At 44.8% G+C, this 17,871-nt stretch overlaps 2 protein-coding genes across 2 annotated transcripts; one reads left to right on the top strand and one right to left on the bottom strand.

Annotated features, from left to right (window-relative positions):
- Positions 1-344: 344 nt before the first annotated feature.
- On the bottom strand, positions 345-5,855 carry lrit1a (leucine-rich repeat, immunoglobulin-like and transmembrane domains 1a). The gene is made up of 4 exons (XM_060073752.1): positions 4,688-5,855; positions 3,790-4,250; positions 3,340-3,645; positions 345-2,735 (listed from the first exon to the last, which is right to left on the bottom strand). The coding sequence occupies exons 1-4, from the start codon at positions 4,807-4,809 to the stop codon at positions 1,648-1,650; spliced, it is 1,977 nt and encodes a 658-aa protein (XP_059929735.1). The 5' UTR covers positions 4,810-5,855; the 3' UTR covers positions 345-1,647.
- A 2,106-nt stretch (positions 5,856-7,961) lies between these two features.
- rgra (retinal G protein coupled receptor a) lies at positions 7,962-13,501 on the top strand. The gene is made up of 7 exons (XM_060073768.1): positions 7,962-8,222; positions 8,560-8,716; positions 9,220-9,341; positions 10,073-10,226; positions 10,804-10,921; positions 12,629-12,742; positions 13,335-13,501. Exons 1-7 carry the CDS (start codon positions 8,144-8,146, stop codon positions 13,485-13,487), a joined length of 897 nt encoding a protein of 298 aa, XP_059929751.1. The 5' UTR covers positions 7,962-8,143; the 3' UTR covers positions 13,488-13,501.
- The last annotated feature ends 4,370 nt before the right edge of the window (positions 13,502-17,871 follow it).

Here is a 17,871-nt window from a genome sequence, read left to right as displayed (position 1 = left end):
ATGAGCAGGTTGGGGAGTTAGGGCAACTTCTGGACATATGGGTTCCAAACAGAGAACCTTCCGGATGTGGATGACTACCAGCTGGCAGGTTCTGGGTTTGAACCCCAATGTCCCCAATCCCTATCCTGCCCTCAGTCCACTGGCTTGCCCGGTTAGATAAGGATAAAACCGATCAACAGACCAAAGATAATCAATATTATCAATACATCTGTGTTTTTAATCTTTATGTAAGCCCTTCCCAGATTACCTTCATCAATCCATTGATCAGACAACAATTGATTCATTTCACGCTACAGACAACGGAATGAAACCATGAATAATAACCCACACAATGCTTCAACAACTCTAAATATAAAAGTTTATTTCAATCCATTCAAATAAACATACTTGGGGATAAATAGATCTATATTTATATGGGGCATGGCACAAAACAGGGGAGCGTATCCAGAGATATGGTACGAAACGCGAGTGTTTCTCGTCCAACCTCGCCTGTCCATTGCCACCTATTTACACAGAGTCTCGCTCAGTCCTTTCTGCTCATATCTCTCCAGCTTCAGCTTTGCCACTGCTTCCTGTGGTGTGTGTTTGTGTATGTGTTGAACCACTCCTCGCTCGGTGTGTGTGTCTTCTCCTCCGAGACCACTTGATGGATATATATACTGTATATATATACAGAGGTAAAGAATATGCAAGTGTAAATAATCAGGGGGTGTATTTACAGCATCACACAGGTACACAAACAATGGAATTCCCCACAGCGGTCGCGTTCCCCTTTCACGTGGGGTCAGTTTGGTGGAGGTGTCTTTGTGGGTTGCGCGTAAAATGATCGGAAATATATAAACGATTTCCAAGATTCTCAGATTCTTTATCCTTTTAATGAGTTTCTTTAGCAGGCTTTGGTTGTATAAATAATATGCTGTACACTTAAAAAAAATAAACAGTAGTTGCTTCCGAATAGATTCATGACACTCAGTGTGGTCATGAGCTCCAGCCTTTATATTATTGAGTTGGATGTCACCTGTGCACGCGTCACCTCTAAACCAGGGAAGTGAGTAAAGCGAATGAAATCCTCCAAAGTCCCCCCCTCTAAACCGATATCTCCATGATGGTGCACCGTGCGAACGTCCTCCGGCAGAAGTTGACGTGCTGCGGGCGCGGAGGCGTCGGCGGCATCACCCAGCGGGGGGCCACCGGCGTCGGAGGGGAATCCCAGGGCTGCGGGGTGTGTGAGCGGGTGGGGGGGTGGCTGCCCTCCGCACGATGGCGGGGGGCGGCGGGGAGGTAGTGTTGGGGGTGATGGTGCCGCTGTTGAGGCGAAGGGTCCCGGGAAGGAGGTTGGTGGGGTGCGTCTCGGTCCTGTTGACGATGAGGATGGGTGGGAGGGGGCTGCTGAGGCGAAGGGTCCCGCGACGGAGGAGGACGACGGTGGGCATCTCGGTTCTGTTGACGATGGGGATGGGAGGGACCCGGTGGGTGCCGCAGGGGCGAGGGGTCCGGCGGAGGAGGGGGGGCGGCGTGCGGCGTGTGAGCGTGCGGGTTCTGTTGAGGGTGGCGATGCTGATGGGGCGGAGGCGGATGGCGGTGCAGGTGGGCGCCGGGCAGGTGGCGCACGGCGGCGGCGGGGAGGGCTGAAGCTGGAGCATGACGTCAGCAGAAGTACTCGTTGGGCTGGCCCTCGATCTTGGCCGTGGCCTCCGAGTCCAGGCTGGAGCGGGCGGACAGCAGCCGGTTGGACTCCTCCGGGTTGAGCCGGGTCAGGTACTCGCCCTCCTGGCCCTTGGCCTTGGTGGCGGGCGACAGCGTCTCGAAAGTCACGTAGGAGTCCTGGATGTCCTTGGACTTCTTGCCCCAGTACTTCTGGATGCGGCGCTTGAGCGCGCCGCAGCACACGATGACGGTGAGCGGCACGGCGATGATGCACGCCACCGTGATCACGATGACGTTGATCAGCTTCTGGGTGCCCGTGGCGCTCGCCGCCTCGTCGGTGGAGAAGATCACGCACTGCTCCTTCTTGGGGATGAGCCCCCGGACGCACACGCAGGCGATGTACTTGGTGCGGGGCACCAGCCCCTCGATGGTGACCCGGTTCTGCCCGGCCCCCACGTTGATCTTCCTCATGTCGCGCTCCCCAAACACGGCGTACAGCACGCTGAAGGCCGTGGTGTTCTTGGCCTTGGGCGCCCTCCAGTTCAGGGCGATGGTGTTGTCCGTGTCGCCCACCACCTTCACCGAGCGCACCACCCGGTCGGGGTCCTGCTGCAGGGACGAGGTGTTGGCCGCCAGGTTGCTGAGGTTGGTCTTCTCCAGGTCCAGCAGGCCGTCCTGGGCCGAGGACGTGGCGGGGCCGCCGCCCGGTGGACCGCCGTCCGAGCCGTCCGACGGCCCGGCGGCGGCGGCCACGGCCGCGCCCCGGTCGGGGGCCAGCGGGGCGGCGGGCTCCGGGGCCGGAGGGCGGGGGGTGGTGGTGGTGGCCGGGAGTGCGTACCGGGCCACCAGTTTCTCCTGGTAGGCGGCCTTGCCCATCGGGTTGGGTTTCTTGGCCTTGGGTTTGCGGTCGGCGCCGGTCTGATTGCCGTCCGCCTTGGGGCCGTTGGACACCATGAGGGAGATCACGGCCTCGGCCTCACCGGCGTAGTTGACGGCCTTGCAGACGTACTTCCCCGAGTCCCGGTAGGACACGGCCGGCACGCTGAGGATGGACCAGGTGATGCCCTCCTGGGAGATCTCCTGCTGGACTGTACAGGGAGAGGAGAACAGCGGCTGTAGGAGGTGGGTCTACTCACATACACACAAATTAAAGCACAGTTTGGCTTTCAGAGGTTAAAGTAGACCTGTTTTACTACCTAGACGTGGAAAAATCGGTCAATGACAGTCTTCTCAGTGGACTGTAGCAAATGGTAGGCTTATCTATCCATCCTTCAACTAGGTGGACACGCCCACTTGATGCCACTATGTCACAGGGCAGGGTCGATTTTAATATGGCTTGTAATGGATAATCCCACTCACACCTTGTGGTCAAATGTGGGGCCCTTTAAGAAAACATTATTTAAACCTTAATTGCGTTTGTTGAAGCTATGTTTATTTGTATATTTTTTTATATTTTTATATTTTATGATAAAAAAATAAAATAAAAAAAGTGCAATATGGTGATTTAATGGAACGTCCATCAGCAACTGGATGAATGAGTGTAATCCGTTATATATATATATATATATATATATATATATATATATATATATTAAAAAAAAGATTTAGCCAAAGCGCAGGAACAGTGACCATTCAAGGAGAGAAACGAAAGTGCAACTAACGCAGAGCAAAAACGACGAATCTCAGACTCACCGGTTCCGTTGATCAACTTGCCGTCCGCCCTGCGCCACGTGAGGTCTGGGATGGGCACTCCGATGGTGCCGCAGCGCAGCAGCACGTTGTTCCCCACTGCGCTCCGGACGCGCGCCACCGCGGTGTGGATGCGAGGGAGCTGGCACCGGCGCAACTCCACGTCGCTGAACAGAATCCCGGACTCGCTCTCCGGAGCCGAGCATCGCAGTCGGGTGTCTATGAACGCCACCGAGAGAGTCGGCGACTTCTGAAACTGGACCAAGTCGTAAATCCGGCAGTCGCACACCCAAGGGTTGTCATGGAGACCTGAGGAGACAAAAAAAAGAAGTGAATAATGGTTAAAAAGAAAATGGTTCCCATGAAACCACACACGCGTCAGAGATTCAGACGTTGATTTGATGATCCTAAATTAAATATTAAAGCGTTAATATTTAGTACTATCTTCATCACCTAGTATTAGTTTGGAGCTCTCGGGCCCTTGCGCCGGTTTGACGGAGAGCCAGGAGGCCAGCAGCTCAGCAGGCAGGGTCTGCAGGCTGTTGCTGGACAGGTCCAGGTAGGTGAGGTTCCTCATGTACAGGTTGGCCTCCACCGGCAGAAAGCTCAGCTGGTTGTTGTGCAAATCCAGCAGTCTGAGGCTGGGCATGTCCATGAGGGTCTCCCAGGGGAACGCGATGAGCGCGTTCCCGTCCAGCCGCAGCTCCTCCAGGGTGAGCAGGCCGCGGAAGCTGTCCGGGCTTAGGCTGGACAGCGCGTTGAAGGACATCCACAGGAACTCCAGGCTGGAGAGGTAGTTAAAGGCTTCGCCCGGGATGATCTGAATGGCCGTTTTCTCGATGCGCAGTTTGGAGGTGTCGGCGGGGAAGCCGACAGGCACGAGGGAGATGTCCTGGTCGTTGCAGATGACGCTCCTGGGGGGGAAAGGCGCACTTTGCAATTCAGATGCGCATCATCATAAGAGATCACGTACAACTGACAATTAACGCCGTTTGTAGGCCTGTGTGCATTTGCAACATATCCATTGTAATAATAATAATTGCAACATGCAGCCCTAATCCTTTGGATTTGTATAAAATAGTACGTGAATGGTTTGTGTTATTGCGAGGTATTATTTTATACAGTAAAATTAGATGACCTTTAAATGCAGAAGTTAAAAATGGCTTTGGGAGATAAGCCAGCGTTTAACAACATTCATCTTTTTACTCCCTGAATTATTTTGAGTGCACGTTGACATGTCAGCATCTGTGTGATGCTGCGTGTAACTGGCCTGCACGTCAAACGACCCCCAAACAATCAGCACAAAAAGTGTCAGAAAAACACTTAAATAACTCAATAGATTAACCCTTACCTTGCTTTAGACCCGTCACTCAGGTTGTGGTAAAAACAGCTGCACTGGGACGGACACGCGCCCACCGAGGGGAGAAGCGCACCTGTGGCCAGGTGGAGCCCCAGCACCAGGAAGAGGAACATTTTGGCGCGCGCGTTACATAAACATACACACACACACACACACACACACCACACACACACACCTGCCCTACATGCGTCCCCCTCGCGCGCCCACTGAAGTCTCTCAGACGGTTTGGTTTTGTCTCATCGACCGGAATATCACCCGCATGGCTTTGTACCACCGCTCCGCTGTCCCATAGTGATCTGACCGCTTCGAGTCCACAGATAAAAAGGATAGACGAGGATTAACGGAACGACTGGCGTTCTTTTCATTTGGATGCGTATTCCGCATCCCAGAATCCGATAGGCTACACATACACAGAGACATCCCTATTTATTACCACAGGGGGGAAAAAACTTCCGAAATGGTCATAATCCACTCTGATGCGCGCTTTTTTTTTATTGCCTCAAATGTAGCTTGTTCATTTGAGCCCTACTTTCCGTGCCATGGTAATCTGGCAGCTGGACTGAGTTTGCCACAAGGTGGCCCCTATATCATAGTATGTGGCTCCTGAGGCCACTGTGCCTTCATATGCTTACAACACGAAGAACTGAATGGGTGATTAACCCCACTCATCTTATCTAAATTATAACCGATACGATGATAAAAAAATTCATGAAGTCAATTATTCGAATAGTAGGCCTACAATATAAAATCAGCTCAAGACACAATTATTATAAACGTTGTAAATGTGATGTTATGAAAGTCATTCTAAACAGCATAGTAAAACAATACAATACCATTATTCACAGAAGCATTTTACAGCACTCAGTAATTACATCTTAAAACTGCAGCCTTTTGATTAGGTTCCAGCTGAATAAGAGAGCTAAGTAGCTTTCTGTAACTCTCTGTAATTATGACCAGTTTTTTTACTTTGCCAAAAAAAGACCAAAGAAAAGCTGCTGCGTTTTGCAATGGATAATCCTGCCACTTTTAGACCTCTACATTTAAATTTCCTCGCATTTAAAGTTTAGTGTAACACTTGGAACGCGCTGAAAAGTGTGCCGGCTCTGGTCTGAAGCAATTGTGAACTGATCAGGGCTTCAAATGAGGGCCATAGACCTAATATAGTGTGGGAGGTGGCAGCAGAGGCTTTCTGCTGCCACCTCCCACACTGTAACAGGGCAATAATAGGTTTGAGTAGATCGACGACTGAAATAGGATTCCAGAAGTCAGAAGAATTAGTAATTAAGTTTAAAGGTATAAGAAAAAAACTATAAACACTGTATCTCTCCTTTGTTATTCTCTAATTTAGCTGTGTGTGATTTGTGTGTGTTTGTGCGTGTGTGTGTGTGTGAGTGTGTGTTTCTGTGCATGTGTGTGTGTGTGTGTGTGTGTGTGTGTGTGTGTGTGTGTGTGTGTGTGTGTGTGTGTGAGTGTGTGTTTCTGTGCATGTGTGTGTGTGTGTGTGTGTGTGTGTGCGTGTGTGCGCGTTTGGTATGGGTGTGGGTGTTTGTGTGTGATTAAAAAAGCACATGCACAGTGTGTTTAAGTGTGTTTAAAATAATATATTGAGTAGCCTTTTGTCCTCCCCTTTGTCCATAAACATTCCTTTCTATCCTGTTTTCTCTTTCACTAAAACCCCACCTCACATCTCAGCTATTTTAAGATTTATCGACAGTCTCTTTAAACTGTTCTCAAAATCTGTTGAGCAATCAAAGTCTTTATGTCCAAGGTCTCAAACATTCCATACCGTTAATCTCATCTAAACAAATGAAGTAAGTCTTTTCATTTGTTCTATTGACCAATGGGTCAAGGATTATTTTGAGTTAGCCTTCACCGTTTTATTGTTAACTTATATATATGTTGTACTTCTCATGGGATTGCGACAAATACGTGTGTAACTATCACTGGTTTGGTATTCAAATGTTAATGAAACAAAACATAAGTGATAGGTGTCTGCCTGATAGATTTATATTGCTCTTTATTTGTATATTCCTTATTATAAGGCATATTTTAAGAATACATTTCCGATTGATTTATGCATCATTATGTTTTGCTGATTATTTTCATTCTGTCCCTATTTAGTGAAACAAAAGTAAAGGCATAAGGAAAGTGTTTTAATGGTTCCATATGAGGGCATATGCTTTGTAACATTGCCTGGCCAAATGGTTTTAGATAACAAAAAGTCATGTTTGGCTTTGAATATAATTCACAGCATACCTAACCACATGTTACTTCTGGTACAAAGAAGTTGGCTCCACATGAGAAAACAAACAATCAAGTCCATTTACAAAGTCTTCCTTCAGTGAAATTCTTCATGTTTTAAGATGCATTTTTTTAAAGCCAAGTAAATCTGTTGTTGTTATTCCTTAATGCAAATAGTATTCCAAATTGTGTCTGTTCAAAAAAACATACTCAATGTTTCCTATTCTATTAAAAATTTGCCATGTCATATGATTTTTAAACTTTTCAACACCCCGGGGTCAACAATTTTTTTTTTTTATAATCCGGAAACCTAGACCTCACCGAAACAATGTCAGGCTTGTCTAACACAAATAGGCTATAGGTATTAAAAGCATTGGGGTGTCGCAACTTCAACAAAAGAATGATTAGGGATTAGCATTATAGACGTCACAAAGTTGAGCAATTCCTTTTCATAGTCCATTCAATGCATTGCATTGAATCTACCTCCCAAATCTATTATATAGCTTAAATATCATCTATATGCCATCTAATCGATGCCATATAAGGGAATGAGCTAATGTAATGATAGACTAAATGTTAGTAAAATATTTGATATAGAGCCTATTTCATTTTCAATACGACAATAAGCAAATCACAACATGAATTCATTTATTAAAATGTGATCATTAACGACCTATTCATTCGATCAATATCCAATCGATCAATAAGTGAAGGCAATGGAAGCAATATCATAATGTTGTCCTTAGTCCTTCATCATTGCAGTCACGACCGTTTTGCCTGTATTTATTTTATGCATCATCCTCACGGACACCTGTTGTCGTTACAGAAGTGAATATGTGTGTGGGTCTATTTAAACACAACAAAAAAAAACATTGTATCAGACTTCAGGAACGGCAGCGGTGGTCGCGCACACACACAAAGGCTTGTTGTGTAACTAATTGAGGGCTTTTATCTGCAGCGGCGGGCGAACGCGCATTAGGGTGGTGGTTTGTACTGCTACGTTCATTAAGGCATTCTTCTACAGATTTGTCCAGAAAGGAGGGGAGGAGAGGGGGGCTTTACATAATTACATGCATGCTTTTCACGTGAAATACCCCTTTAAAAGCCCCGTTTCCTTGGAGCATATTGAGGCACATCATAACAAGTGGACAGTAAGCAGTCAGTGGTCTCTCTCTGGTCTCTGTTTAGTTACACTTCGCCGTCAGGATGGTCTCGGCTTACCCTTTACCGGAGGGCTTCTCGGACTTCGATGTTTTCTCCTTTGGATCATTTCTGCTGGTGGAAGGTAAGCATTTGGATTGATTTGTGATGGACTTCAACCCGAAACAATGCGATGTATTGTTGTTGTCCTCATAATGTGTTTAACCCATGACCGGACCCAGTGCCCGTCTGTCTTGGGTTAACAAGACAAGAGCAATAGGGCAGATAGGGCAATGTTTACGTGTAATGCATGTGTTATTACCTATGCAGCAAGGAATATTCCATGGATAAATGTATGCGTAGCCTAGGCAATTTTTAAAAACAAAACGTAGGCTATAGGCTATATTGCGCATCGCCGTGCGTTCATTTGAATTGATGCTCATGATTTGGAGACTAACGTCTGTATATGTTGTTATGACCAGGACTCCTTGGAATCATCCTCAATGCTGTTACTATCGTGGCTTTCTGCAAAGTGAAAGAACTGAGGACCCCCAGCAATTTCCTCGTTTTCAGTTTGGCAATGGCTGATATTGGAATCTCCATGAATGCCAGCGTCGCGGCTTTCTCCAGCTTTTTGAGGTGAGTGACGTCACGTCCACGTTCTGTGCAATAATCGATTTGTTACTTTGATATAGACAGGGATGCGGGTAGTACTAGGGACGAAGGCGCGGTGGTTGGAGCAATGCGTCAGCTGCTTCGTCAACACTTGCTGACACTAATAGGATAGGGTTGATGATGTTATCTGTCGGTTAAAAGTCAACAAAAGCGATTCACCAGCAACGCTACTACGCTCCATTCACCAGCAACGCTACTACGTTTGTTTGTTGTTTTCTGTGGAGCTCTGCCCTTTGCTGCTAAATCCTTGTCAGGTGATGCACAGAGGGGAGGGGGAGAGATAATGAGAGTTATAGAATCACTACGGTTCACCAGCTTCCACACCATCCATCATTTGATAAACACACGGGTCAAAGGCCGACCAATTCAATTAAAATGCCCTATATTAACCCTCTGTATGACATATTTATTAAATTGTTTCCATTATTTAAAAGACAACTATGTCGTCTTGTACTGTGTTTCTAAAGGTACTGGCCGTATGGCTCCGATGGTTGCCAGACCCACGGGTTCCAAGGTTTCACAGTAGCTCTTGCCAGCATCCATTTTGTTGCCGCCATCGCATGGGACAGATATCACCAGTACTGCACCAGTAAGCCTCAATTAATCATCCCCGACCGACCCAATCCATCACCCTTAGCCATAGCCTCTTGTGAAGATTAAGCTCAATAGGAGATCATTATTTCCCAGACATCATCTGCACAAAAGGCTATTGGTATTTGAAAAATGCAGTCTATTCACTATGTTTAGGCAGCCTATAGGACTTGGCTCTAGGTCTATTTAACAAGCACATGTGGAGGCACATTGAGACAGCTGTGAGCCCAACAACTACAAAGTGCATCAAAGGGGCCAACCATGCAGACACAATGCAATCAAAACAATAGCATTTAAAGGCCAACCCTCTGGGATTGGCAGTGAAGTTAAGGTCCAAGAAACTTTACTGTCATTGTACAGCTGTACAAGACCACAACACAACACAATCACAATGGCAGTCCCTGGCATCAACATAGAATTGTAAAATAAATAAAGTGGTTGGACAGTCAATTTATTTATTTTTTTTATTATTTATTATCCACTTTTATTCATGTGTTAAAATTGAACACCTAGAATATATAAATCCCAACAATGCTAGTTGTTCCCATCCTACAAATAAATTGAATCAATTACCCAGTGTATCATTCATAGCATAGCTTCATCAGCTCCCAGTGCCACATCGACTATCCTATATATTCACTAACAAGCGCCATTCTTCATCCTCATCTTATTAATGTATTATTAATGTAGGATTCACTAATGAACGTGTTCTTCCTTTGTGTTCCCCAGGGACCAAACTGCAGTGGAGCAGTGCCGTCACTCTGAGCGTGTTCATCTGGCTGTTCAGCGCATTCTGGTCCGCCATGCCCCTGATCGGATGGGGAGCGTACGACTACGAACCCCTCAGGAGCTGTTGCACCCTGGACTACACCAAGGGAGACCGGTAAGACACACTGAAGGGTGCAGTCCGTGATAGAACCCCTCAAGTCCAAATCCCATTCCATTCAGCATTCTAGCAGATACAAAATAACACATTGAAGCAACCCAGTGTATATCGGGTCCAATGTGTCATCTCAATCGATCGTTATTAATCGTGGATGTGTCTTTTGTTCAGGTCAAGTCTTGCTTGTATGGTCCTTAATCATGGTCACAGTCTCAAAGGGCTTCACGCAGGCCATGTTTACGACCCAACCCTAAGCCTAGCCCGAAGGGCAAAAACAAACACATGCAAAGAAAGAAGCTTTGACAAAGAGAACAGGAGAAGGATGTTCTGCCTCTTCCTGCTTGGGGGGACGGTTAGGCAGTGCTTATCCAAAAGTATTTCCTTTGGCACTAGAGAAAAAAAATCCAATCAAATTGTTGAATTGGCAATAAAGTCCTGAATCTTCAATCTAGTCAGATTCTTCTGCTGTGACACTCGCATTCCCCATCGGGGAGGAATCAAGTAGATATTGTATCATCTTACTTTTGTTTGTGAGCGACATGAAAAACAATGATTGTGTTTCCCCCCTGTTGTGTAGGAACTACGTCTCTTACCTGATCCCCATGACCGTCTTCAACATGGTGGTCCAGATCTTCGTGGTCATGTCCTCCTACCAGTCCATTGACCAGAAGTTCAAGAAGACCGGAAACCCAAGGGTGAGAACCCATTTCAGCGCAACAGCACTATATCCTGACTGCCTCACCACACACTTTATCCACCACCACCACCATCACTACCATGACCTCCTAGCCACGATCACCACCCCTATCAACACACAACCTCCCCACCACCACCATCGCTACCATACCATTCTCACCACCAACTCGCCACACGACCACTACCTTCACCACCACCCCCACCAGCATCACTGCCGTGACCGCTATCATGACCACTCTTACCACCACCAACACGCAACCACCGCCTCCATCAACACCATCGCTACCATGACCACTATCATCCCCACAACTCACAAAACGACCACCAACACCACCAGGAGCAACTACAGCCGTACAGCCCTACCTCCACCATCAACATGACCACTATCATCCCCATGACCACTATCACCACCCCTAACACAACAACCATTATTACCATCTCAAACATGACCATATCCATCACAACAATCTCCACACACAATCTCAACCTTCACCGACGCCACCCTAACAACCAATTGTAGGGCCCCCTTTCATCAGTTCTCTTCTGGTCCTAAGCTCGTAGTAGTAATACCTGAAGGAGAGACAGAGTCTCCTAAGCCCTTAACTCTGCCCTCCGGCAAGAGATGAAGATCTTTCAGCATGACTGAACATCTTGTTTTCATTGCGTCGTAGAGGAGCTGAATGAACCGAGGCAATTCAGCCTCGATGTAGGTCATGGCTGCAGGGGGAACCAGCTTTAGTGTCTCAGTGTGTGTCCAGTAGTGGGTTGTGCGTGAAAAGGACAATTTAAGTAGAGAGGGTGTGAATAGGGGGCCCTGTTCGTGGGCAACCTCAGGCCCTGGATCAGGTCTTTGGAGTGTTTGTTGTTGCGTAAGCTCATTACTCGCAGTTATTTGAGTGGCGCATTTTACAACCAAGCACAAAGAGGCAACGTGGCTACAACACACGCATTCCTCTCTTCAACCACGGAGTTACGTAATCCCTAGCTGATGTTGTTGTTGTCAACATCCAACTCCAAGACACAACAACATATTGAATGGAATTGTTGAGTGTCTGCAGTAGTGACAGGGCAAAGCAGAGTCTAACAGCAAACCTCATAGCAGTGATGGGGAGGGGATGGGAGATGACCAGTGTAAATAACCTACGACTTAGAGCCCTGTTCACGGTGAACCTGGACAGAGATTAGACCTCTCTCCGCACAATGGCTAGTTTCTTTTGGGGGTTAATTCCCCCAGTTTTATCCTCGACATGTGACCAGAAGCCATGCATACAATTGAGCTTTTTGGCATCAGGGTCTTATTCTCTAATCTTTTCTTTATTGTCACAAGGGCACAGTTTTGTGCTCCTGTTTCTATTCATCTCATCCCATGTGAGAGGAATAGGAATATATATTTTCCTTTCATATTCTTTCTTCCACTCTCTCTCTCTCTCTCTCTCTCTCTCTCTCTCTCTCTCTCTCTCTCTCTCTCTCTCTCTCTCTCTCTCTCTCTCTCTCTCTCTCTCACTAACTCATTCTCTCACTCACTCACTCACTCATATGCTTTATCTCCTCTCTCTTATTGCCCAACCCCCCACCTTTGTATTCAATACTTTAGCATTTTCCACGCACTCACTCACAAACTCCGTTATCTACACACACCATCACTTGCTCACGATTGTTTCTCTCTCTCTCTCTTTCTCTCCATGGGTTGATGTATGGATCTGCAGTTCAATGCCAGCACCCCTCTGAAGACTCTCCTGTTCTGCTGGGGTCCCTATGGAATCCTGGCTTTCTACGCTGCTATTGAGAACGCCTCACTGGTCTCCCCAAAGCTGAGGATGGTAAGGAAACCTTTGACCTTTGAACTATCACTACAGACTCCCTTGATGGATAAGATGGATTTCCTGAAACAATCGGAGAAGAGATTTGCTGATTGGTCAATAATAAGCTGGGAGCAGTTTCAAATCTAAATTGTCTTATACAAAGGCTGGCGCAGTCCACTCTAAACACAGTTTCTCACAGAGCATTTCACACTACACTATTAGCTGACGGATGGCCATGTAATTTACAAGATACTACACTGAAATAATAATTGTAAGCACTGAAATATCAAACTCAAGCAAACCTTCTGGATGGACACTGATGAATTGTATGTCTGAATCTGGTTAAGGCAGGCAAAAGATATCTTGGTGCACCTCTTTAAATGTATATACTTATCTAATAGCCAGTTGCCACTTAACTTAACAGTACATATACTATTTATTCCCCGGTCATTCTCTGAAATGTGATATAATGAGTGCTCATAGTCAACCTAGCCTCTGTGACAAACAAAGTCCTAAATAGAATATCTAGTCATCCATCCATTCATCCATCCATTCATCCATTCATGTGTGTGAAGTATTTGAAAGGGTTTGCGTGCCTGCTCCCCTACAGATGGCTCCTATCCTGGCAAAGACAGCGCCCACCTTCAACGTGTTCCTGTACGCCCTGGGAAACGAGAACTACCGCGGGGGCATCTGGCAACTCCTCACCGGGGAGAAGATCGTGCCTCAAGAAGTGCCTCAGATTGAGAACAAGTCCAAATAAAAACTCAAGTAGTACGCTCTCTGCCCTGGTCATTTCTCTTTGGAAGGTACTTTTGATATGTTTGTTTGTTTGTTTCAAGGTTGTGCGTGCTCGTGGGTGTTGTGTATGCGTACAGTGGTTTAGTGGAGTGTGTATCGTGGATTCGTTGTCGGTCACTACTGCCGGGGCCCCTGTAACGTTAAAGGGCCCCTATTTCGCCTATTTTCTGGTGCCCCCTCATGGACTGTCTGTCAGACATCTGGGTGGACACTTCCACTTGTGACAAATTAATATATTTATAAGTATTTCACATATGACAGCCTTTTGCACCAGCATTTCTGCCACTGTCCGAGTTTAATGTTTAATGTTGATACAGGGAAAAGATGTAACGCCCTTGAGTATCAAGCAGATTTGCCAGGGTTATTGCAGGGTTTACTGTCATACAACTTTGACATGATTTATTTTATGATCCATGTACTGTATGTTTGAATCCATTCCAAGGTGGACGAAATAGATTGCAAAAAAGTGTAGCACAAACAATTAGCACAATCTTATCTAAGTACAATGGCAGCAACACATATTGGGGGATAAATACCATAGCAACAAGATTTCTTCCGTCAATTATCTTTGTGCATTGGTGGAATACTTTTCCCATTCCTTCCCTCTCTTTCAGTCAGCCTAGGCTTAGAATTGGTTTAATAAGAGACAGTCTGTTTGCTATATAAATAATAATCCTGTGAACAAAAGCATATTTTATAAAATTCCTTTAGTTATAGCTATACTTTGGAGATTACTAAGTAGTCCAGGCATGTCTCTGCTTTCAAATTTAGATCTAAAAAAAGAACAAGGAGATCTGGTGCTGAAAGAACGATGCCAAATATAAGAATATCAAGAAATGGCTTTTTAGTGAAGTGAGATCTAGATAAACATCAATATCAACTGAATTAGGAGTACAATTACATTAGGAGTGAGGCTCCAAACTAAATTCTGAAATCCGTCTGTTAAGAAGGTCCAGTCTCTAACTTCATCCTCTTACAGCGATACCCTAAATGCTTGTCGCTACCAGTAATATGCTATCTACTTCACAGTTGCTTTCTCAAACAAATTACCTCAGACTAGTTTGCAAAGATAACCCATATTTAATTTATTTTACGATTTTGTCCGACCATCCATTCAATAATACTTAATCACAAATGCCTGGCCATTATATAATCAAGCCATACTTCTAGTCGGTTGGGCTCCTAATGCACTGAGCTCATGGATAGGATTATTCACAAACGCACGTTTTGGGAACCGTTTTCATTTAACTGAATACAACCAGGCTGGAAAATTGCTGCTTCGTTCATAGGCCTACGACATCAAAGGGGTAGCTTAGGCGATGTTGTCACAAACTCAAGCTTTGACAATCACAGAATGTAAAGGTGTGTAATGACATCACCAAGCAGCCTCAATACCATCATTCCTCCACCCATCAACCATTGAGTTCAGCTCAAGATGGTGGCTTTCAACACTTCACTTGTAGTTATTGTAATGATTCACTTGATGATTTTTCTCACAAGATATATATACATATATATATATATATATATGTGCATATATATACACATACATGTACACAAATATACATGTGTGAATATGTATAAATGTGGTTCAGCTACACACACCCTAATTCGCTCTCGTCATTGATTGCCCTTTCATTTTGAATAATAATGTTGTATATCAAAGTAATTGTGTTATTTGAAGAATTGTTTGCTTTATTTCTGTAATGACCCGCCACAATTGGTCTTCTATGAATTGTTTGGCCATGACAAAGGACTTTATGAAGATGTCTTCAACTAAATCAACTAAATAATAAACCAAACTGAATGTGCAAACTCTGTGTGTCCATCGATGTTTACGCGTTACAACACACACAAATGTAGCTTCCTAAACGGCCTGAGCTTTGCCGTGCCACAAGATTGTCCATTGTATGCATTCAGATTTGATTACTGCATAATAATCACACTATCCTATAGCCCCTGTTACCTACTGAATTAAACCTGGTCTAAATCCAGTTTTGGGTTACAAAGCTAACGAATCGTCCCCTTGTTGGCCAGAAGAGACATGAATGTGTGGACTCCTCTCACCCTTGTGTGTTCATGTATCCTCCTTCAGGAGGGTTCAGTAACGCTCCTCCCAGTACAGCTGTGTCGTGGACAGCTGTTCCAGGCAGCTGCAGAGCGGCATGCTGGGAGTGATCGGCTGAGATGATGAATGAGAAGAGACGGCTAGAGGCCAAGTGTCAGTTATTTATATCCCTCGTTCTTCACACTCTCCAAGCCTCCGATTGCCCCCTGACAGATCCCACTTTCAAACGAGGTTTCAAAGGAAACCGTCCTAATCCCTGTGGGAAAATGTCCCACAATGCAGATGAAAAAAAAGCAAATGATAAATTGACTAGAACAAATGTTAACTTGGTTCAATTCTCCTTAAATATATATACAAGTAAACCAACAATTTAAGCCAAACATTTTTTTTCAACTTACAAATGATGTTCATGCTTTTCATTTCTTTTTTATTGCAAAAGCATATGGTTTATAATAAAAACAGTAAAAGTGTAAACACTTATGTGTTTAGCTTAGTGTGACGCATGTGATCAATACGTCCCACTTAAACTCTTGGTGTCCCCTGTCTATATATTCTAGAAATGTATCTAAATTTCCTTTAAAACAACATATAGCTAAGTTAAGAGACTAACCAATGATGTCGATAATTTAGATTTCTTTGCATCAAGAGACCATGTACTTATCACACTTTATAGAAATAAATGATTCATGCACTTTAATTTCCTCAAGGGCATCAACATGCAGTTTTTACAATAAACTGGACTCAAAGGGGGTAACCCTTACCCAAACCAATAAGTAACCTAACCCTAACCCCAACCCTAGAACTGAAAGCCAAATCCTTGACATCAGCACTCACTTATGCGTGCATACACACACACACAATCAAAATCACAAAAAAAAAATACACACAAATAAACGGAGATACACATGAATGCACGAACACCAGACAAACAAACACTCATGTTGTTGAAATGTTACCCCAAATGTTTCCTATCATCAGGTCATTTCACCGGTCTCATGGTGACACGTCATCAAAGCTCTTATCAGCAGCATATTTTTCTGCTGATAACATCGCTCAGAGATTTGTTCTTCCTTGGCTCAGTCCAAGTCTAAAAACAGATGGATTATCGCATACTTTCAATCCAAATCTCTGGCAGAAAACCATAATTTTTGTATATTTTTATCAGCTTTGACTTGCCTTGCTAGCCCAGAAGTTGTCCTGTCCAACAGATTCAGGAACTTACAGTTTGATAAGGATTATTTTTTTTGGGGTGGGGGCTGGGTAAACCAATTAACTTTTCATATGGGCTTGTTGAGGGGATTACACAGGAACACGCCCTACGTCAGACTGGGGCAAAACAAAATAAATATCTTATAAATATCTTTTGGACAGTTTACGTAACTAAAACCTGAAGTGACAAAGCAAGGTTGCCATATGATGAACTCACTACAGACAACAGGAGTTGATGTGTAAAAAAGATGTGTAATCCAAACAACTTTGTAATATTACATTGCCAAAACATATGGCTACCCCATATTTTCAACAATATAGAATATTCTCAGTCCATATGTATAATTATATAATAATGTAATAACATTTAACAATATAATAGTATGTGCATTACAGAATTGTTTAGGCTAGGCAACCATTTTTGGAAGCAATATTTTTCATATTTGTTGCAATTCTCTTTCTCAAAAAACGGACAAAAATCTGGAATCTTCAGCTTTCAGAGGGCCTCTAATAAACCTGTCCAACCATTTCATTAGACCCGAATGAAACGATTGGATTGCTTACCTGTCTGTCTACCCACCTACCTGGTAACCTGTGTGCACACTGCCAGTGCACTCATGCCACGTGACAAGAGTCTTCTAAATGGCTAGGAAGATCTATAGCCAGCCAGCCACGTATTTTAGGGGAGTGGCTTTTGGAGGGAGAGGTGGGACTGATTTCCAAGCAGGGACGCAGGAAGTCAGTCCGAGGGGGGGGGGGGTGCTGAGAGAGAATCTATATAATGACGTCATAATAAATACTGCGCAACATCCGTTGTTTACAGAGACGAGATGACGGGTGACGTCACATTCAGGGCTCCGCTCTGATAAACACTCTACTGGTGTGTAAAAAGAGTTCTGCCAACTAGCCACTGTTATTCACAAACGTTAGCAAGTAAACAATGTGGAAATTAGAGTCAACTCGGCTGATACTGTGCTGAATTTCACACACTAACAACATGCCGACAAGCTGTTGCGGTCCGGGATTATACACAGCGTTATAACAAGGATTCAGGAGGTTATTTCTAAAG

The sequence above is a fragment of the Gadus macrocephalus genome, chromosome 15, assembly GCF_031168955.1.
Source record: "Gadus macrocephalus chromosome 15, ASM3116895v1".
In the NCBI taxonomy this organism is placed as follows: Eukaryota; Metazoa; Chordata; class Actinopteri; order Gadiformes; family Gadidae; genus Gadus; species Gadus macrocephalus.
This window is presented reverse-complemented; position numbering and strand designations above follow the sequence as displayed.

Coding starts and splice junctions, on each gene's coding strand:
- lrit1a (XM_060073752.1), bottom strand. CDS start 4,809: ATGTTCCTCTTCCTGGTGCTGGGGCTCCACCTGGCCACAGGTGCGCTT. Junction 4,251..4,687: donor AGTGACGGGTCTAAAGCAAG/GTAAGGGTTAAT, acceptor TTTCCCCCCCAG/GAGCGTCATCTGCAACGACC. Junction 2,736..3,339: donor CAAGTTGATCAACGGAACCG/GTGAGTCTGAGA, acceptor CTCCCTGTACAG/TCCAGCAGGAGATCTCCCAG.
- rgra (XM_060073768.1), top strand. CDS start 8,144: ATGGTCTCGGCTTACCCTTTACCGGAGGGCTTCTCGGACTTCGATGTT. Junction 9,342..10,072: donor ATATCACCAGTACTGCACCA/GTAAGCCTCAAT, acceptor TGTGTTCCCCAG/GGACCAAACTGCAGTGGAGC. Junction 12,743..13,334: donor TCTCCCCAAAGCTGAGGATG/GTAAGGAAACCT, acceptor GCTCCCCTACAG/ATGGCTCCTATCCTGGCAAA.